Raw genomic sequence first — 21,751 nt, 5'->3', positions numbered from 1 at the left:
GTTGTCTGTCCCTTTAAAACACCTTCACTGGCATCAGTGTCGGCTTGCTGTGGATGGCGCGAGTGGACGGGGTGCACGGTAGGCTGTAGCATCGTTCGTCGATGGCGCAGCGGCAATGCCCCGAGGATGACCCCGTAGCGATCGGGAGTTGATGTCGGTCAGCGGTGCCGGACTTCCCCCGTCGATCGGAAGCGGAATGCTTCGTTTTTTGTTGGTTTGTTTTCCGTTTTTGCGCGCATAAAATGGAAATGAGGCGTCCGCCGCCGCAGCTCACTCACCGGCTTGACCGGTCGGCGGCACTACGTGCACGTGATCAAGGTCACATTCAGTAGAGCGTCTCCGCGGCTCCGCGCACGTTCCCGGTTCGCGCACGTGGCTGCGCGATCACGCCTTGTGCCGACAGAGTACCGGATTTGTATCGTTGGCTAGACACGCAATTTTCGAAAACGAGTGAGTTGCGGCGGTCGAGCGCGCCCCGGTTACTTGAATGAAATGTCTGAGTGCGCGGGTGCATCGATCGCTGTGCTGTTTACAGTTCGCAATATTCAAGTTTGACGCTTTAGTGGGTAGGACTGACGTAAAAAAAGAAAAAAAGAAAGTGCATGTGTAGATCGATGGGTCCCTAAGTTCAAATTCCGGCCTTGCGTGCTTACTGCTGGTGGCTGCGGACACATCTGGACAGTCCGCGTAACTTTAATTGGCGCCGAAATTTCGCACTCGCGGTCTTTTTTTGCTTTTTTCCTCCATCAGAGCAACAATCTTCCCGTAAGCGAACCGCGCTCGAAAACGTACAGCCGAGAACAACAGGATAGGGTTCCCGGTAGAGACGATAATCGCCGACCTAAGCCCGCGCTGTAGGCTATCACTGCCATCACGGATTCACAAGCAGTAGCCGCAGCTACGGGCCGGGAAGAGTTAGTTCTCTCTCTCTCCACTGCCATGATAAAGCAATGGAGGTGGTATTGGATGAAGCATTTGTTACATGTAGGGTAGAGGAAAGGCCCTGTTGAAAGTCTGGAGGGCGTTGCCTGACGTCACGTTTTGTAAAGCCGCTCCGCTCCTGCTGCGCCTCGCTTTCTCTTCCGCAACTTCCGTTCGAAGAGGCGCTGATAATTCACGCCGTAACTTCCTCCACACTTTCTGCTATGCACTGGGGATGCCAGGGGCCTCTGCTGAGTATCCTTTCCTCCGTAATCTGTTTTGTCGGAATGGTGCTCCGCCCATGAAGCATCAGTGACTACTATCGCAATAACAACAACAACAAAAAAAGATGCTAGGCCAATGGCATAAGAGAACTTCCCGTAAACGTCTTTCTTCTTTACTGCACCTTCTAGATGGCGCGACGTTATTGTCCCAGCCATTTCAATTCGAGGCTTCTGCCTTGCAAACGGAATACAACGCACATCTGTGTGCTTTCAAAATTATCGATGTTTTGCTCAGACATTTGCTTGACCTGAAGTCGTGAGTTCGCTCCAACGCCGATGTGTCCGTATTTCTTACGGTGCTAAGTTCCCGAACGATCTTGTTACGTGCTTCACGTTTGGGCGCGTTAAAATGCAGTAGGCGGTATAAAATGAAGCGGAGTTGTGCGACGCGTTATACCTGTTAGCTCCGACCGCATTGCTCAGGTTTCTTCTGACGCTTATTTTTTCTACCCGATCGCACGGCTCATTCAAAGTGCGAAATTCTCGTTGCACAGAGCCTGCCTCACCTTTCTCTGTTGCCCTACCGCAAATAAAGCAAAGGAACCGTGCACGACCATTATTCCGATCGCCTTTCAATGATAGCTTTTCGAACCTCAGGCCTATGATTTTCCCGCAATACTGCTGCTACTGACATCATCGCCAGACAGTCAACCTTGAGTGGGAGTTCTTCGCACAAGCGGTCGACCTCGTTCCCGTAGAGCAGAGCACATCAGTGCTCGATTCGCACCCAGCAAGAGGGTACGTTCCGCCGGTCAGTCGAGAGAAAAGGTACCCGCGGCGACGATTTCGTAACGCGGCTGGGACACGCGCTAACGAGATTTATCCCCGACGTTGTTCTACCACACAAGATAACGATTTTGACGGTCACGTTACCGGAGGTATTTGGACTGGCGTCGGTTAACACACGCTTGCCCTTTGCCGCGGAAGACGTTGGAGACGGGTGTCACCCACAGCAGGGTGCTTTGGTGAGAAGGAACATCTAGGCGCCCTACCCCCGACCAGCTTTATAATGGCGGTCGTGACACGCGTACCACCCTACACCGCCGCGCATGCGTATTTGCTTATTCGAACCATTGTCTCCTCTAACTATCGAAGGAGGCGATGTTCGAACTCATGCGAGATTCCGTGTTTGTGTGCAATCACACCAACCGGTAGCGCATGCCAGCAACTAAACAACAACAACAAACGCACACAAATGTCACACCAATGTTCATGTAAGCGCGCAATGTGGATGGCAAAAAAGGCATCTGGAAAACCCGACGCCATCGCGGAAGCTATCGAGATCGATGGTTTGATGGCTAAATAACCACGCATGGATCGAGGGAGCGTGGTTGTTTCGTACACGCGCTTCCTCTACAAACGTAGACGCGCTAATTTTCACTCCAGTGACTTCGGTCGCTCTCGGGGTGTGGAATTACCCGCCGGAGAAATTGTTGGCACCATTAGCCAGCGCAGCTTCCTCGCTACGTGCGACGTAATCCGATCCTGTAAACATAGCGGCCGTTCTTGGCTACGTACGACGTAACCCGAGCTGGTAAACAGCCGTTCCTGGCGCGTGTTTAGGTTACGTAAACCCGCCCGCCCGCCTTCTACGCGTGTGTCGCCGCCCGCGGCTCGGTTGGACAACGTCGCCGTGTTCCCGGCAGCTCGTTCCGACAAAACTGCATGCAGGACTCGCGCATGACCGCTTCGCGCTCCCCCACCTTCTACCGCGGTGATCGGGCGCGCTAGCCGGTCGGGTGGCGGCCAGGAGTAGGGGCTCTGGCCTTCGACCGAGCCGCCGGACGGGATAAGTGTACGCTGTGCGTTGCGACGAGAGGAGACAAAGGGTTTCCTGTTCTTGATTTGCTGGGTGAAAGAAAGGATATTTTTTCGATTCTTCGTTTGTTTTCTGGTCAACCATTCATCGGTCCGGTTTTGATGACGTTCGAAGGGAGAAGCACTCGTCACCTTGGTAATTTTACATTACAAACACCACCCGCGCGCGCACACACGCCAAGGAAGGCAAAAGGGAAAATAATGATCATCTTTGTTTATTATCAGGGAGTACATACAGAAGCAAAAAATGGGGCCGCCGAAGCCTACAGGTGGGGCTTGTGCGGCGTCGCCCGGCAGCAACGGCCTTCACTTCTGTAAAAAAACACTCATTGACAGTGGTAACTGGATAGGAATGTAAAAAAAAAAGACAAGCAAACAAAAAAAAAAAGAGAAAAAGAGAGAAGACGAAAAATTGATTGATTGTGGGGTTTAACGCGCCGACGCAACGCAGGCGATGAGGCGCGCCGTAGTGGAGGGCTCCGGATTAATTTTGACCACCTGGGGATCTTTATCGTGCGCCGAAATCTCGTACACACGGGCGTTTTTGCTTTTCGCCTCCATCAGAAAAGCCGCCGCCGCGGCCGGGAACCGAACCCAGAAGACGAAAAATTAACGGGAGGAAAGAAAAAAGGAAAGCAAACAACAACCAACAAACAGAAGAGACGAAGACAAATAGACAAACAAAGATACAATAAATCAACATGGGTTCCAGCTACATGGGTGGCATTTTCCTCATCCCAAGAAAACAATTAGCGAACAAAGAAATAGCTACCAATCACCGCGTACACATACATACTTCAGCATGTTTCTAATGCCAGCATAGCAGCACGCAAGTGTTTCCGCGTTGTTGCAGAGAACAATTCGTCAGGCAATTCGTTGAAGATAGCAGGAACATAATATGGCCGGGCAGCCATTCCATAATGGGTATGGACCCTTGGCGTCATATATCGAGGTATGTGCCGCAGAGGTATAGGTTTAACATTGGATGTGGCAGGTCGTGAATGTGGTAGGTCATTTATTCTTCGTGAAACAGATATAGTTCTTGAAATGCTTGAAACAGAAAGAAAGTGGAGAAAAACATGCCCGCCGGGTGGGATCCGAGCCCACCTTGGTGTTCAGATTCCCCGCTCTTGGTATTCTTGACTGCCTACCATTATTTCCGTCTTCGTTCAACGAGCCCTCATTTATCAATTTTGAATCGCTACGCGCACACACACACACACATACACACACATGTATATATATATATATATATATATATATATATATATATATATATATATATATATATATATATATATATATATATATATATATATATATATATATTGTGATGATCTCAGTGTTCGGTGGTGGGAACCACGAGGCGTGCACACGGAGTCAATGACGACAGAGCCCACAACACGAAGGGGAAACGTAGGAGCATGCGGTAAAAACAGCTCAAATGGGTCATGGGTCAAAACGGGAAGAAACCAAAACGCTGACACACGCGGCAAACGCGAATGAAAAGAGTAGCATATGCTACCGGCGCGGTAGCATATGGGCCTCTCGCCCGGAGGCCCAAGAGAGGCAGGCAGGGGCGGCGGCTCCGACGGGTGGTCCTCTCGAACCGATGGCGGCCCCGCCTGAGGGTTGATGACCAGACTCCCCGGCGCAAGGCACGGGTGCCCGGTGTGGTAGCGGGTACGAGCGACCGGCGCTACGGCACGGCCCCCGTAATGCGGCGTTCACTGGCGACGTCCCGGCGCGGAGGCGCTGTCGGGGGTGTAGATCACGTTCGGTGCTGTCCAAGCACACACCGAGCTTCCGCCGACCGATGGTGGTCCCCGTCGCGTTCCATCCACTCACCCGCTCGCGCACCGGGGCATTACTGTCCTCCAATTGCAAGCATACCCCTTCGGGGATTGGCGGCTCCATTACACTACCCCCGGCTTTGGAAAGTGTTTTGGGGTGAAGCCACACACACACTTTCATAAGACACCGGCGGGCGAAAAGTGGGCAGGGAAAGAAAACAAAACAATGTTTGCAAACTTAGTCAACAGATTTTGCCAACCGTCAGTAAGCATCGCGTCGTCCGGAGACCACGAAACCTCACTGCAGAGACGCCAAAACAAGGGTGAAAACTTTGATCTCCGAGCAGATGCTTATGTTGATCGTGGCCCGTATGTGCACTATGGGCTTGTCGTTCTGCTTGAAAACAGACTTTCCGTTACGCACAGGCCAACGCTAGGCAGCTTTCTCATAAGAGCGACGCCCACTTCACTTTCTGGATTTCCTGTCTTGCACGGCTGACAGGTACTAAGAAATCTTCGGACGTCGGCGTAGATGTTTGGCCAATAAAATTCCCGGAGAATTCTTTTAGTTGTTTTTAGGAAGCGATGATGACCTGGTACTCCTTCATGAGCCTTCTTCATTACCGCGTCTCTGAAATAATGCGGAATTACAAGTTGCTGAATGAGGCGGCCTGATGGTAAGGCGTACCGACGGTACAGGAGCCCCTTTTGCCAAAAAAACTTGCAGGGGTTCTCTTTATCGGAAAAGGACTGTGAAGATGCCATCTTCATGCAGTTTTCTAGCGTCTTGTCCAGCTGCTGCTGTTGACGCATCTCTTTTCTTGTAACGCCGGCGAACATGATGGGACTTGCTGGCCCGTTATGCTGTACTTTGTGATAGACGCGGCTGGTGTTCTCTTCGGCCGAAGAAGGACGTGCTTCTCCACCGAGCACCGCTGGAGTAGCTGGATGCCTTGGTTGCTGCGGCTTCCACGCAGGGTTAGGATTGTTGGGGTCCCTAACACCTGGTACGTTTCCAAGTGTGAGGTCGTACAGGGGATCAGCCATGCATTTGGCCAGGACTTTTCCTCTGAAGTATGGTGTATCCACGTGGATGGAAGCCTCTTCAAGTCTCCTTGTGGTATTGTCCACAAAACGGACAGTTGATGCCTGGCCTGTAAGGCAACTATCAGGGACCAGCTCTCTTCGCACGATGACGGCGTTGCTGCCGGTGTCTCTCAGAACGGAAACTTGTTGACCGTAGATGTCACCGGTTACAACTGGCATACGCCTTGCAGCACTTTTCGTTTGGAGCTGGCGTTGCTTTTTACGCTGGGAACGTGATAATGCCAATGTGCCTTTATTCCCGCGGTGCTGTTGCGGTTTGTCGTGACACTTCTCAATAGCGCATGCCGACACCTGCTCTTTGTCAGGAGGCTTAGAGCGACAGCTGTCTGCATGATGCCCTTGTTTTCCGCAGCTTCCGCAGTGGATGTTCAGGCCTACTACTCTGCAGTTTTGCGCGCTGTGCCCCGTTTTTCCACATAAAAAGCAGGTGGGAGCTCTCTTGGAAGGAAGGTCTGCTTGCGACTCTTTTCTTTCTTCCCTGGTCTTTCCCAAGTTTGTGAGAGCTTGTGCTTCAAGGAAGCGATCGCAAGCTTCAGCCATTTCTTTGGTCGACTTGCAGTCCCTTTCCTTCATGAAAATGGCCAGCTGGGACGAGGAACACTTGCAAAATTGCTCCGCGATCATTTTGTCGCGTAACGCTTCGAACGTCTTGGGAACACCAGATGTTTCGAGCCATCGGTCAAAATAACCGGAGAGTCGCGTAGCGAACTGAGTTCCTGTTTCACCGTCCTCAGCTTTAGCCTGGCGGAATTTGTCATTATACCCTTGAGGGGTAAAACGAAACCGCTGAAGGAGCGCCAGCTTGACTTTTTGGTAGTCCAGAGAATCTTCTGGCGTCATCCTCTCGATGACGGAGAGCGCGTCTCCGGTGAGGCATGTGCTCAATCCGACGGCCCATTTATCCTCAGGCCATTTTTGAGCTGCAGCGACCCTCTCGAACCTTAGGAGGTATGCGTCCAGGTCGTCTCTACGCGCATCAAATGGGGGGATAAAGTTATGCGGGCTCGTCGACATGACAGGCATGTGGTTAGGTTGGGCTGCCACGGAGCCCTCAGCTTATGGGCTGTTTTGCGCGCCTTCCTGTAGCCTTAAGCTGAGCCTCAGGCTCTCTTGCTTAGCGCGTTCCAGCTCTGCTGCGGCCTTTAAAGCTTCCCGTTCTGCCGCCCTTTCATCGCGCAACCGGTCTTGCTCCGATTTAACCCATTCCCGCAGCTCGGCATCGCGGAATCCCAGCTCCTTTCCACTGGCCACTAACTTTTCCACCTCCATGTCGGTTCTCTGTCCTCACGCCTCTTGGACAAGCCTCGTGACCTCTTCGAGATGTTATTGAAGAGGTCCTGTCGCGGACGCCAATTGTGATGAACTCAGGGTTCGGTGGTGGGAACCACGAGGCGTGCACACGGAGTCAATGACGACAGAGCCCACAACACGAAGGGGAAACGTAGGAGCGATGTATTATGCGGTAAAAACAGCTCAAATGGGTCATGGGTCAAAACGGGAAGAAACCAAAACGCTGACACACGCGGCAAACGCGAATGAAAAAGGAGAAACACAACAAGCGGGATTCAGTCCTGCACCTTCTAACAGTCCCCCGCAAGTCCCAGTTCAGCGAGGGTAGCGAACGCCCAACATACGCGTGCAATCTGGACTGGGCTCACATGGATTGTCGCAGTCACACTAGCCGAGGGTCGCAGACGTGCTGGTCCCGTTCGGCTGGCCCCACGTCACTCGAACCACACGTGGCCAGATCCGGTGGCGCAGCCCAGCAGGAGCATGAGGCGGCCCGGCGCGGTAGCACAAGCCTCTCGCCCGGAGGCCCAAGAGAGGCAGGCAGGGGCGGCGGCTCCGACGGGTGGTCCTCTCGAACCGATGGCGGCCCCGCCTGAGGGTTGATGACCAGACTCCCCGGCGCAAGGCACGGGTGCCCGGTGTGGTAGCGGGTACGAGCGACCGGCGCTACGGCACGGCCCCCGTAAAGCGGCGTTCACTGGCGACGTCCCGGCGCGGTAGCACGGGCGCCGTCGGGGGTGTAGATCACGTTCGGTGCTGTCCAAGCACACACCGAGCTTCCGCCGACCGATGGTGGTCCCCGTCACGTTCCATCCACTCACCCGCTCGCGCACCGGGGCATTACTGTCCTCCAATTGCAAGCATACCCCTTCGGGGATTGGCGGCTCCATTACATGTATATATATATATATATATATATATATATATATATATATTATTAATAACGCTCTTTCTTCATGGTTTTGTATTTTTTAACAGGAGTCGAAGAATACTTTCTTTTGGATGTGTGTGTATATGTATATATATATATAGCGAATCAGAATAGGAAATAAGGGGCTCGTTGAAAATAACACAGAAATAAGGGTTGGCAGTCAAGAAATCCTCGGAAAGCAAAGGGAAGGATGTGGTAGGTCATTGAAACAGATAAAGAATTTGGAAGGAAAGAAAGAAAGAAAGTAGAGAAAAAATGTCCCCCAGGTGGGATCCGAACCCACGACGTCCAGAATACCGGTCTGGTGCGACCAGACCGGTATTCTGGAGGTCGTGGGTTCGGATCCCACCTGGCGGTATTCTTGACTGCCATGTTTTTAACGCTCCTTAAAGGAGATTAAGAAACCCAATGACCTTTACTGATTTGTCTAATACTGCAGGCATAGTCCGATTTACCTTATAGTGGACAGGAAGTCGTTCCCTTTACAAAACCTCTACAGCATGGGTACAGATGTTCACGATCACAATTTTGGTTTGAAGTCAAACTTTTCGGCGAACCTCCGTGCCAACTGTTACTGCTGTCGCTGGTGCCGAGTATGCGGAGCATATGGAGAATACGGAGCATAGAAATACCAATTGTGAGGTATATCCGCATTCCTTTCCCCTGCAGGGTGGCTGTCGACAGTAACGTGAGGGCGACCAAGAGGGTACTCGACTTCTGTTACGAACTGCAGAACCTGAAGGTACGCACCATCGAGCCCTATGAATGGTGGCAACTTATCCTCCTCCTCCTCCAATCCTCTTTTAAATAATTTTGTTTAACTTTAAAGTACTTCTCCAAAGAAGTTCATGAACCTACTGAATTTATATCGATTTGTGCGCCCTTCAGTTTTCTGGACATACCTTGATAAGTTGCGAGTAAGCGCTTATTTGTGTCCTTTGTATCCTTCCCTGTTCTTTGTGCACTTTAAATTTTTTTTGGACTCCGCCCCTTTGCCCCTTACAAACGGAAACGTTGGCTGAATATATTCTTGCTCTAAATGGTCATATACACAGTCAAAGGAATTATAACATCTCAAAGAGTATGCCTGTTATAAGACATATAGCGGTAAACTTCGATCGGTCGCTCAACTGCGAGCGTTCAGGTCGTCACTCAAGAATGAGTAAGCGGCCGGCTATAAGTCTTTTTCACCCTGTGCTTCGCACTTGTAATAGACGGACGTACCGTATTTTCGCGCGTATAACCCGCACCAAAAATGCGAAAATTTCAGTGGCAAAGTAGGGGAGCGGATGGTTTTTTCCTTTAGTGCAGCTTCACGGCAATGCGTGTTGTGCCGTAAAGCTGCACTGCGCGTTGTGCCGTGAAGATGACCTTATGTACAACAGTGAGGACTGCGGCTCAAGTGATAGCTTTAGCGAGAGCAGTTACACTGAGTGAATTATGACTTTAGCCTTGCGGTCAGTGTATTCGACTTGCGAAATATACGCTTTTTCTGTCTACGTAGTATGTGATATGTTTCTTGAGCATTAACTTCGGTGCAGCCTTTCCTGTATCAAATGTGCGGGCAATACGCGAGGATTTTTTTTTATTTTCCGGCGGGCTGAAAGCGGGGGTGCAGATTATATGCAGGGGCGAGTTATACGCACGAAAATTCGGTATAAACAGTTTCAGAGTTATGATTACAGATTTACTGTACAGCGCTAGTAAATCTCCCTGTGTGATTTATTTTGATCCATTAACGCGTGTTCGCCTGACTTGTAAGCTGTTGCAGCAACTTAGCGGTTTCATTCCTGGAATAAAAATTAAGGGATTTTTTTAACCATAGTGCCCCGGGCACGATATTTTCAAAGGGATCAATTAAGCCGCTGGAATTTGTCATCGTGCACGAGTGATGTATGAAAAAAAAATCGTGTAGACATGCAATTCATACAACCTCATTATGTCATCCTGTAGTTCCCATGTAGATACCTTATCTCTCCTATCAGATACCTTATCTCTCTTATCAGATAACTCATCTCTCCTATCAGATAACTCATCCCTCTTATTAGAAACAGAGGACGTAAACCTGCCATTTGGGCTTGGAACAAGCAGTCTGCCAGTAGGCCTTTTGTAGGAGTAAAAATTCTGTAAAGCTGGCTGTTTTGCACAGCTTATCACTTGTCATGGCAGCTCCCGTGACATTCACAGCAAAGACACCACTTTGAAGTAGTTTGCTTAGAGAGTAACGACAAACATTGCGAGCCTGTGTGGGTAAACGTTTCCAGGCACTTTTAGGAATCAGTGCTGCTTTCACTATGAGCAAGTGAGAATTGCTAAGAACGTCTTGCTTTATATTACCTAAATTTTGCTCTTAGTACGTTCAGGTTGGAAAAACGCGTTTCCCCATAGACTGGTTGGTCGACTGAAAAGTTCTAATAAAATCGGTGGAAACCGGGCATCCACTGTGTCAAAATGGTCACTTTAAAATTGTGAAAAAGGAATGGTTCTAAATACCACAATACATGCATCATCATGACGAGGGAGTACAATAGTATACCTTTACCTCATAAATCATGCATTGGTATACGGATCCCAACCATGAGGTAGCGATAATTAGAAGGATAAGAATGGGGTGGAGTGCACATGGCAGGCATTCTCAGATAATGCATGGCAGCCTACCATTGTCCCTGAAGAAGAAAGTGTATGACAGCTGCATCGTAACGGTACTCACCTACGGGGCAGAAACTGGGAGGCTCACTAAGAGGGCTCAACTTAAATTGAGGACGACTGAGCGTGCAATCGAACGGAAGATGATAGGTGCAACATTAAAGGAGCCATGAAGAGAAAATACAACTTCGTTTAATTTGAAAGAACTAGGATTCAGTATCTCACTCAGCTCCATTACAGCCACAAAAGGTGTTTTTTTAACGAAAAAAAAGCAAGAATTATTTAAAAACATTCAAATTTTTCGCAACAGTGATGTGTTATGAGCAAGAATGACGTCATACGGGCCAACAATAAAACATAATTTTTAGTGCCTTAACTGCACATTAGCATTCGAGTGATGCGGTCAAATGGAACTAGAGGCCCAATTACAGACGTCCAGTCATGTGTCGTCGCGACAGGTCAGTTAGGCGGCTGCCAATCGCACAAACAAGGTTCCGTGACGTCATAGAAAAGTTGCGGGAAATTGGCTAGGGGGTCGCGACTGCTTCACACGTTTTCTTTAATATCTCCGTTATTTGTTCGAAGATTGCGATGATATTGGTATCATTGTTATCGGGACTAAACAGTCTTTCTAATAAACCCAACTTATATTTTGTCTTCACTTCATGGCTCCTTTAAGGGACAAGAAGAGAGCGGAGTGGGTCAGGGAACAAATGCTTGTTAAGGACATATTAGTAGAAATCAAGAAGAAGAAATGGACGTGGGCAGGGCATGTAATGCGAAGGCAAGATAACCGTTGGTCATTAAGGGCAACAGAGTGGATCCCTAGAGAAGGCAACCGTGGCAGGGGGCGGAAGAAAGTTAGATGAGCAGATGAGATCAAGAAGTTTGCGGGGATAAATTGGTTGCAGTTAGCACAGGACCGGGATAATTGGAGAGTAATGGGAGAGGCCTTTGCCCTGCAGTGGGCGTAGACGGTATGATGATGATGATGGTGGTGGGGGTGGTGGTGGTATACATTTACATCGTTCGTAGACGCGTCTACTTATTGCGTGAGAAATGGGCGCATGGATTTGCTCTTCGTTTGCGATTTGGGTCTTCGAAGGTCGGGCGATCAATGGGACGCACTTGCAGTGAAGGTTATGACGCACTTTTGACAGAGTTCTGATGTGAGAAAGCTCCCGCACCTCTCTCAACTTTCTTTAGGAACAAGTGGTTATTAGGAAGAAGGCTTTAGGAAGTTTTTGTTATTGATGATTGCTCCCACTGTCCCTTGAAGGTGTACGTTCATGTGTCGACAACCTACTGCCAGTGCCAGCAAAAGGAGCTGCGAGAGGAGGTGACCCCCGCCTTGATAAGCCCGTCAAGGCTGCTCGATATCACTGAGTAAGTGGCCAAAAGCGACCGACCATGCACTTAATTAATCCTTTCTTCGCTCTAAAGGCTCACGTCAGTGTGTCCATTTGTGGTGGGTTGATTGCACCGTGGCTCTAGGTAAATGTGGATTCAGTGAGCATAGTTGCCAGTTTGTGCAAGTTTTACATGAGTTGGGAAATGTGGTACATAAGGTATGTACCATTACGGTATGTGCTACCATGAGTTAGCGAACTGGATCTTACGGTACACAGACTCTGCCGATTTTAAATAGTGATCAACAGTGGGAAAATCTCAGTGGTAGCTTGGCTAGTGGAGGAATAATTGGAGAATCGCCGCTTTCTGGCGCATCTTTCCAACAGGACCTTCCTGCTTTTAGTTGCCTATTAAACTTAAAACAGAAGTCCTCTGCAAAAAGGCAGAAGGCGTTTTTGTTTTCTGTTTTACCTTTTTGTATTGCTTTGTATGATTACAACTATAGGGACATGTACTTTTTTAATTTTTACTCAGTAACTGCTGCAACCATTTTTGCCTGTTTTAATAGACAAGCTGTGGAATGTGGCAGATCTTTTATGATACATCCTTCTAGAGTCCGCAAAAAAAAAAGGAACCCGTCTACCTAGAAGACACGCTATCTGAGCGTGGGCATTGAACGGTCACGCCATGTAGTGGCCTGCTGCTGCTCATACGATGCGTAACAAAGACAACAGCAGCAACAACAACAATCTTGTTTTTGCATCCAGTTGCTTGGCTTTGATGGCAGGGACTTATTGTTGTTATTTGGATGGGGAGAATTGGGAGCGGGAACGGTGCTTCCTATCCAAAACTGTCGCCTTTCAAGAGAGACCTTAAGAAAACGGCAGTTGGGGAATGAGAGTAAAAGCATAGAGCGAATAGATTTTTTTTGCCAGATGTCTTTGGTGGGTTGCCAAGAGGGCTGATATGTCCAAAGTATTTGAGAGATGGAAGGATTAGGAAAGAGGTTGGCATGATAGATAGAGGGCAGAAGAGAAATACGAGCAAACGGCATAACCCAGAGCGCTGACAACATTAACAAAAATATTTATGGGGCGGAAGCAATTGCCACCCCCTTCCCTCTCTCCCTCTCTCTGTCTCTTTCCCCTTCTCCCACTCTCTCCCTCTTCCTCTCTCTATCTATCTATCTCTCTCTATCTCTTCCACATCTGTTCAGTTAACACAGGACAATGGGCAAAATACAGTGAGTGTGCTAAAGAGGCAGGTCTGTTGAGCCACTTTATGATGTGAGGATTGCTGCCCCAGATGGATGGACGACGCGATGCTGGCAGCCCTTGAGCCAAGCTTGTTCGACGGGCGTCCAAACTCGTACACATTCACCAAGGCAGTGGCCGAAGTGCTGGTCCAGGAGCACGCTTCCTCGCTGCCGGTCGTGATCCTGCGGCCATCAATCATCACGGCCACAGCAAAGGAACCCTTCCCAGTGAGTGCAGTGATAGCACCGGCAGTTTTGTTCGTGCTGCTGTTGATATGGTGTGCTCAGCAATGCCTGGTGCAGGCTTAGCTCTCAAGCAGAGATCACAGTAGTCGTACATGCTCCATTGCTACTCCTAAATGTGACTAGAGCAAATCCTATTCGCATCAGAATTAAGAATTTTTTGCACCCTTTTTGCCGTTATTTGTATTACAATTTGAAATCGCGAGAGACTTGCCTCCTGGACCTTGTTCGATCCCACTCTTTTGTTTCTCACATTGTGTGCATTCTGCCAGCACACCTGAATAAGATCGGCACAATAAAGTCATACTTGAGTGAATTCTGTTCACGTCTGCTTTAAGCGTTTCCACGTTTGTCTGGCATTTATCTGGATTACAGTTTGCAACCATGAGAGACTTGCATATAGAGGGTAAATCTGCCTCTCGTGTTTCTCACACTTTGTCCTTTGTTCTTGCAGGGCTGGATAGACAACTTCAACGGTCCCACTGGGCTCTTTGTCGCGGTAAGTATACTATGGCGAGAATAAGCCTGAGCTTTGCCGTGTACAGGCCACTGAAGGAAGGCCTAATGCTCACTGTTACCCTGTGCAGCTCGCCAAGGGTATGTTGACATCCGTGTACGGTGACATCTCCAAGGTCACGGACTTCATACCGGTGGACATAGTCGCCAACAGCGTCATTGCGGCTGCCTGGCACAGGGGCTCCGGACGGTAGGTGTCGGTTGCGTTCGGCTACCGTTTATTCTTCAAGTGCGGCATTGTTGCTACAAACTCTAAACAAATAATAATAATTTTAATAACAAACCAATTACTGTGGCAACCATAATTACTAGTGGTCGTAGCTATCACTTGTAAGTGTGCCTATATAACAGCGATCACAGCAGGCAGCCCATATGCCTGTAGGCAAGTGGTGGTCCCTAAAGGACTGGCAATGTCAGGTTAGACATTAATTTGCAACAGAACAGTTAAGGAACTATTCAACAAGAGAATGCTCAACAGGAAACGGAACACTATGAGACTGCTCATTGGCTGTACATAAGTCAATGCAAAGCATCTTCCTGAAGTATTTAGGATGTTAGGCTTGATTTTCAAGAAGGGAGTGAGTGCTGTCCCTTGCTTCAATTACTTTACTGCAAGGTGTCGCTGTAATTTTGAGCATTTTGAGCACATTTTCTTTTTGTGCACGGTATTGCAGCAACAAAAAAGTAAGCAGAGCTGTGCAGGATTACAGCAATGTGTCATAGTCATTCAAGCCTAGCTGATTGCACCTGTGTGCCATTTTCGGCAACGGTTCTTCGAACATTTTTCTATACTCTGGTGCAACACGTGAATCTAGGGAAACATTGTTAAGGGCCCAGTATGCTATTGGGCGAGCATGCACACTCAAGGCAGAAAGTGGGAACCCACTTGTAGTGTAAAAACAAGAACCCCTTGTAGGTACAACACTTGCGGTAAAAAATAAGTAGAGATTTATTTATTTATTTATTTATTTATTTATTTATTTATTTATTTGAAATACTGCCGGTCTCTTTTTGAGACCAAGGCAGACGGCCATACAGGGGTGTATACATATGCATACAAACGCACTAAGTCGGTAGATAATGCAACAGTAATAAAAGTGAAATGTCAAAACAAGTATAAGGGTTAAAGGAACTCATGATGTAAGCATGATATTTTTAAATAAGTATTTTTAAATAAATTTTCTAAAATTTTTTAAAAATAAATTTTCAGATAAATAAACTTCTGCTTGTTTGTAGCATACAGAGCTGAAAATTCACACAGATGCAAACCTTTCTTCCCATCACAGGTTAACGAATCGTACCATATTTGAACGATTCTAATGCGCTCCCGATCGTAACGCGTAGGTAAGTTTACTTAGCAAAATTTAAAAACAAGAAAATGCGTGCAAACTGCAGAACACCACAAACTTCGCACAAGACATTTTATTTAACGCGCAAAGCTTCGTATACGAAAATACCTTGTGCTTAGATTATATTGAGTCGGATTTCAGGTGGAGTTAGTGTTCATGGTGATGCTTCTGGCCGCTTTAAAGCCGATGTCTGTTTGGAGTGCGACTGTAACGTGCATGCGAATTCGAAAGCTACTTCTACCGAAAAAAGGTGCGCGTTAGAATTGTGCAAATACGCTACTACTTCGGTTGCGTCAAATTGCGGCATGCATTTAATGCAAGTGAGGCCGGCTGCCACCAAAGTGTGTCTCATGCGTTCTCCTCTTGTCCCCCCCTTCTTTTTGTGGGCAGGAGCCAGAAGATGACGGTGTACAACGTGAGCTCGGGAGCCGACAACCCGCTCACGTGGCTGTACATGTTCAAGTGTGTGAGGAAGATGCCGTACAAGATCCCGTCCAAGCTCACGTTCCGCTACCCGCAGCCCCGCTACACCAGCAGCAAGATCGTGCACCGGGCCCGCATGTTCTTCCAGCACTACCTCGTGGCACAGGCTGGGGACATGGCCCTCTGGGCCGTTGGCAAGAAGCCCGTGTGAGTGTTTATGCCACTTTTCAAGAAGCCACTGCTAAATCCAGAGCTGTTTAAGGGGGGACACTGCTCTTAAAGCAGCTTTCGTTAATTTTCAAGTGAACTCTGTGAAACTTGTCAGCCTTGCTGCTTTTTTCTCACTGATTTCAAATATGCCATTAATTTTTGAGCAAGTCGATTATTTACCAAGGTAATTATAGATAATTGGCCATTTTGTGAGGAACTATAGGCAGAACAGTGTTGGTCATAAAACTGTAATCTTTATATTTTTCAATACTGTGAATCATCGGAAGTGCGTTAAGAGAATCGGTTTTTGATGCACTGCTTGGAACTAATTTTTACAGCTCATTATACTTTGGTGGCACCAGTGCCAAGGAACCATTTCGAATGCCCATTTCAAACACCAAATTTTAATGAACTGTAACATTAGTTTCAAGCGTGCATCAAAAACCGATTCTCTTATTGCATTCACCAGGGGTCACAGTATTGGAAAATATAAAGATTAGTTTTATGTATCACCAACACTGTTTTGCCTTTTTTCCCTCCAAAAATGGCCGATTATCTATAATTATCTCGGTGAATAATTGACTTACTCAAAAATTAATGGCATATTTGAAATCAGTGGGAAAGAATTACGCCCACCTCCCCTCGCGGGAACCCTGGTGTGATGCGACGCTGAGGGGGGTTCAAGCGCAAGCGGAGAGCAACCGTTGACCAAAAGGCCGCCGGAGAGTGGCACACCAGTTATATGCGCAGCGCGCCCGAAGGAGAGGAGACCGCGAAGAGAGAGAGTACTGCACATGCGCCGGCGCCAGTGTGTCTGCCGCGGCTATGACGCAACACAATCCAACACAATCCACTTTAATCCAATCCAAATCCAATCCAAACCGAGCCAAGCCAATCCATTCGAATCCACTCCAATGCCCCTCGCGAGAGAGGGGCATCGGAGAGGAGAGGGTGTGAGCGGCGGAGAGCGCAGCTCGCGCGGCGAGGAGAATAGGGGAGGGGCGGAAGACAACAACACCGACGACGCTGCATGGACAAGGCGAGTGAATAAGATGCAGTCGCATCTAAAAAGCAGCAAGACTGACAAGTTTCCCAGAGCTTACTTGAATATCAAACGAAATTGTTTTAAGAGCCACTACCCCCCTAAGCTTTTAGTTCCAGTGTCAAGCGTTACCAGAAAAAAGTACAGAGAAAAAATACCAAACGCATGTGAACGTGCACCTCATTAGGAACAGCCAGCGTCAGCCAGCTCGTTCTTCAAGAACACTCTGCCCAGCCTCCGTGGCGTGACCTCTCATGCGCTGTTCTCACCAGTTCGTGTACGTTCACTCCTGAAGTGGGGAGCACAGAGGCCAACTTTGCGAAGCTGGTTGCCACGTGTTCTAGTGTGAGCTAACGTGGCCCTCTTTAAGAGAGATGGGAAAGCCTGCGGACAAAACGATCCGGGCCTGCCAGACATGGATATCCTTAAGCAGCACGTTCGGAAATCCGTGTGAAGTGCGACGGCTGGGTCTCTAACGAAGAGAGAGGGGCCGCCAGCTCTGCTGTTTCGCCAGCCTTGCACTACTAGTGCAAGCTGTGCCAGTTTTTAGACTAGGGGGCCACTCTGCTTTACGCACATTAAATGCAGACTTAGGAACTCACTGTAAAGGATTTCCATTTCTGTCCCACATTCTTCAAAGTCATATAGGCACACAAAGTCATTTGCGTGCCTGTGTGATGTCAGAGAAACGATGTCTGACCACTATTGCGTGGTTTCTCTTCATTATCAGCAGTAAAAGCATTCGGTAGCCACTTTAAAATCGCAGCAAAAGCAAGGAAGAGAGCGAAAAAAAAATTATTCGGATTCAGCCCGCACATTACAGAGTTCCGTCCTGTGCTGGCTATAAAGGTAGCTTTCACAGAGCATCCAGGCACAAAGGAAAGCGGTAAAGTGTTCATCAGCCCCTTTACAGGGCCCCTTTAAACAGGATGGGTTTGATAAAAAATAAAGTTGGTTTCGTAGAATGGAAAAAATACTGCATAAAGGAAAAAAGGAGAACTCGGGGCGAGCTTCGAGTCCGTTTTGAGACATACAGTTAAACCTGGATATAACGAAGTTGACAAAAATTCGCAATTTTTCGTTACATGCGGGTTTTCGTTACATGCAGGTTTCGAGTTAAGGCTCGCGTGAATGAAGCAGAAACGAAACCAGACTGCGAAACATCAGTGACAAGGAACTCACCATTTAAGGATTTATTTCACAGTGAATGACTGCGTGATTTGCGCCTTCTGCATTCCCACGAGTTTAATCACTACAAGGCACTCCCAAGGAGCAAGATCACTCGCCACCGTATACACAAACGTAACCCAAGTATCCCTTTTGCCTTTTGACTCGTTTCGGTGCATGCGGTGACACATTTCAAAGACCAAACATAGGCTGAAAGGGCGCCTTTTTGTCAACTTGAGGCTCCTTTATGCACACAAAATTGTTAAGAGGTTGCTAGCTGGGATACTTTACCGGGCGGTGACGTTCTTCTTTCTCGCCGGCGGAGACGGCGTTTAAAATTTCGAGTCCGTCTTGACAAGACAAAACTTTTCGTTTTGTGGCAGCAGAACCGACACTACAGGTAGCAGCGGCGACGCGCAACTAAACGCCGACAGGCAGGCCTAGCACCTAACCGACACCCCACTCACACGTGGCAACGCACAGTAGTTTGCGGAGCGGGCGAAATTCGCTAAATTAGTGAATTTCTCTAGCCTATTCTTCAGAAGAAAAATGGCAAGAAACAGTGACTCACCAACGTAGCGAATTCGTTACATCAAGGTTAACCACCGCGATGCCTTCGTTGCATACAGGTCGCAAACACATCGGCTTCAATGGTGGTGGCAATGCGAAATTGAGAAACTTCGCTAAATCCAGGAATTCGTTACATAGAGGTTCATTACATCCAGGTTTAACTGTATATGCAAATGCATTCACAAATGTGGCGTGAACTGGGATGAGTAGGGACGCAGTATTGATCCAAACTGTGCAACTCCAGTACTATGATATAATACCAGTTTTCTGAAACCATTTTACTGCACTGTTTTTTTATTCGTAGGTTGTCCAGGATGTATGACAAATTTGACCGCCACTTGGACTTGCTGGAGTTTTTCAGCACCAAGGACTGGTACTTCTACAACGACAACGTCCGGTCCCTCTACAGCGATCTCAACGCTGTGGACAAAGACGTGAGTGCATCCTGCATTTGTCTTAAGTTGGAAAGACCATTTTCAAATTACGGGGAAATTTGTGCCGGCAAAGGTATTTGTTGCCTACCACAACGCTACCGTAAAGTTCCGAAAGAATGCCCACTCAAACAACACAACGCTACCATAAAGTTCTCGAAGAACGCCCACCCAAACTACAGAGATGTCAAGTGAAAAATAGGGGATGGGCGAACTTTTGGGTCAGGTGCGAAAAACTACAAAAAAGTGACCGCACCGCCAACCCAAGCTGCGGAGAAATCAAGTAAAAAGGCCAGGCAGGTTGTGCCTCTTGTGTTCAAAATCGAGACATTGGCGTTGTTCTCGGCTGCAAGACGTTTTCGCGGAGGGAGCTCCCTGGGCTTTCGAAGGCGTCGAAGCTGGCGCAGTTTTAAGGGGTGGGTGTTCTTTGGGGTCTTTTAGTAAGTTGAATATTTCACCCCTACAGGGTGTTGGGCGGTGTTTCAGGGGAGGGCGTTCTCGCAGAACTTTCTGGTAGTCTGGTCGGAAATCGATTACTTGTTATTTATTTGGAATCCATATTAATTACATCTCAGTAATAAGCTTGAATTCCTTGTCAATGAAGCTGTCTGCTTAGCGCGAGTGCGCTTCTTTCTCTTCGGCCACTTGACCTCGCATTACGCGCCGTTGCTCCCGCCGCCCGTGTTTACATTTTGGTTTTGGTTTTGACAGTGTGCGTGTGGGGAGGGTGGCACCATGTGGTTTCTCCGCTAAACACCACATTTCCTCTTGCGCTTTTGGAAATGTTCGCTGAAAAGTGCAATCTGCGCTCGATGTAGCGGATCTGGCAACAACAACTTCTGGTTACAGCAGACCATTTATGTTGGTTTGTTTGGGCCCCATGAACTTCAAGTGAAATCCACTCCACTCAAAACAGACCTGGCTGTCGCAGACTATCGCCTACAACAGACTAAATAAATTTTGGGCAGAAATTGTTTTGACTGAATGTTAATGGCGGACTTCCATGGTGCCGGCACCCGATATGCTTTTTTTGTTGTTTATTTTGGCGAGAAAACTACTATGTCTGCTAAGACAGGCGTAGAACAGGTCATTGGCACAGCCAAACCAAGCCAGTGCCAGTAGCCATTGTTTTTTCTTTCCTTTTTTCTTTTTTGTGACCGGCAGCAGGGTACCTGGCTTCACTGTCTGATAAACTAAGCGTAATTTACACTGTTGAACATGGCAAAAAATGGGCCGCCATCGCCAGAAGTACGGGCCTGTCCAAGCAGACGTTCCGCTTGGCCGTCTGCTCCCCCTGAGCGCGGCGTTATCATTTTATTTTCCTAACCGTTTCCTAACCGTTTCCGTGAAGTGTTTTTGCACAGCCCTGTGAGTGTTGCGTGCTTCTGCTAACGACGCCTGCTGCCATTCCACAGGTGTTCAACTTTGACGTGAAGACGATCGACTGGAAGTCGTACCTGCTATCCTACTGCTTTGGCATCCGGCAGTACCTGCTCAAGGAAGACCTGTCCACCGTCAAGGACGGCAAGCGGCAGTTAGCGAGGTGAGGCACATTTGTTGCATGCACTTGTTTGCAGTTCTTCTGAAGAAAAAGCGTGCGCAGGTACGAGTCCAATTTGATGCATCGCTGTCATCAGTTTATTGTTTATTGTTTATTGGGTGGTGCCCACCAACAGCACTAGGCCTCCTTGGGTGGTGCACACAAAAAGGACAGGGCGACACACAGATAAACAAACGGTAAAACATGGAGACTGGTTATGAAGTGCAGGGGTCACAAAGTACATAGTACCACCACACACGCGCGTGCTCGCAGGCACGCACACGCACTCACACACACGTAAGCATGCACGCATGCACGCACGCACACACACACACACTCAATTTATACATTTAAGGAATTAAGATTACAGTCAGGTACATTAGCACGCGCTGAGACAGGGCTTGTGACAAGGTATACTACAAAGTACATTGGCATGCACGCAAGTTCAGTACAATCCACCGTCGTAACTTACTGGGGAACATGGATACTGGAAATAAGTACATGTAAAGCAAAATTTATATGTATGCACGGCACATACGCTCGTGAGTGCAAACAAAACATACATACACGCATGCCCACGCGGATGCATGTGAAGGTGAACAAGTGCAGGCAAATGCGCACGTGCATGCATGCACACACACGTGCGGACACACATACATAGGTACACGGGAATACTATGTGTACGGCAAACGGTGCAAGTGTAGAAAATGGGAAGGGAACGGAAAACACGAACACGAGATAACTTCTATACCATACTGAATGGGCAACAGTGGCTTCAAATGCATGCATTTTTCAGGGCGCGTTTAAAAGAGTTAACATTGCTGGAAAAGACGTCCAAAGATGCACGAAAGTCATCATTATACAC

At 48.1% G+C, this 21,751-nt stretch overlaps 1 protein-coding gene across 1 annotated transcript in view; it reads left to right on the top strand.

The window, feature by feature from the left end:
- Positions 1 to 20,889, top strand: part of LOC144174628 (fatty acyl-CoA reductase 1-like) — a gene marked incomplete at its 3' end in the record, with an annotated part of 42,105 nt that extends 21,216 nt beyond the window's left edge. Inside the window, 8 exon segments of the mRNA XM_077703408.1 lie at positions 8,814 to 8,886; positions 12,070 to 12,176; positions 13,446 to 13,623; positions 14,093 to 14,137; positions 14,226 to 14,344; positions 15,894 to 16,133; positions 19,220 to 19,349; positions 20,762 to 20,889. Of these exon segments, the coding sequence (XP_077559534.1) occupies positions 8,814 to 8,886; positions 12,070 to 12,176; positions 13,446 to 13,623; positions 14,093 to 14,137; positions 14,226 to 14,344; positions 15,894 to 16,133; positions 19,220 to 19,349; positions 20,762 to 20,889 (1,020 nt within the window).
- Positions 20,890 to 21,751: the final 862 nt, after the last annotated feature.

Source organism: Haemaphysalis longicornis, unplaced genomic scaffold (assembly GCF_048455015.1).
Source record: "Haemaphysalis longicornis isolate Haplotype H1 unplaced genomic scaffold, Haemaphysalis longicornis Haplotype H1 scaffold_3, whole genome shotgun sequence".
Lineage (NCBI taxonomy): Eukaryota > Metazoa > Arthropoda > Arachnida > Ixodida > Ixodidae > Haemaphysalis > Haemaphysalis longicornis.
This window is presented reverse-complemented; position numbering and strand designations above follow the sequence as displayed.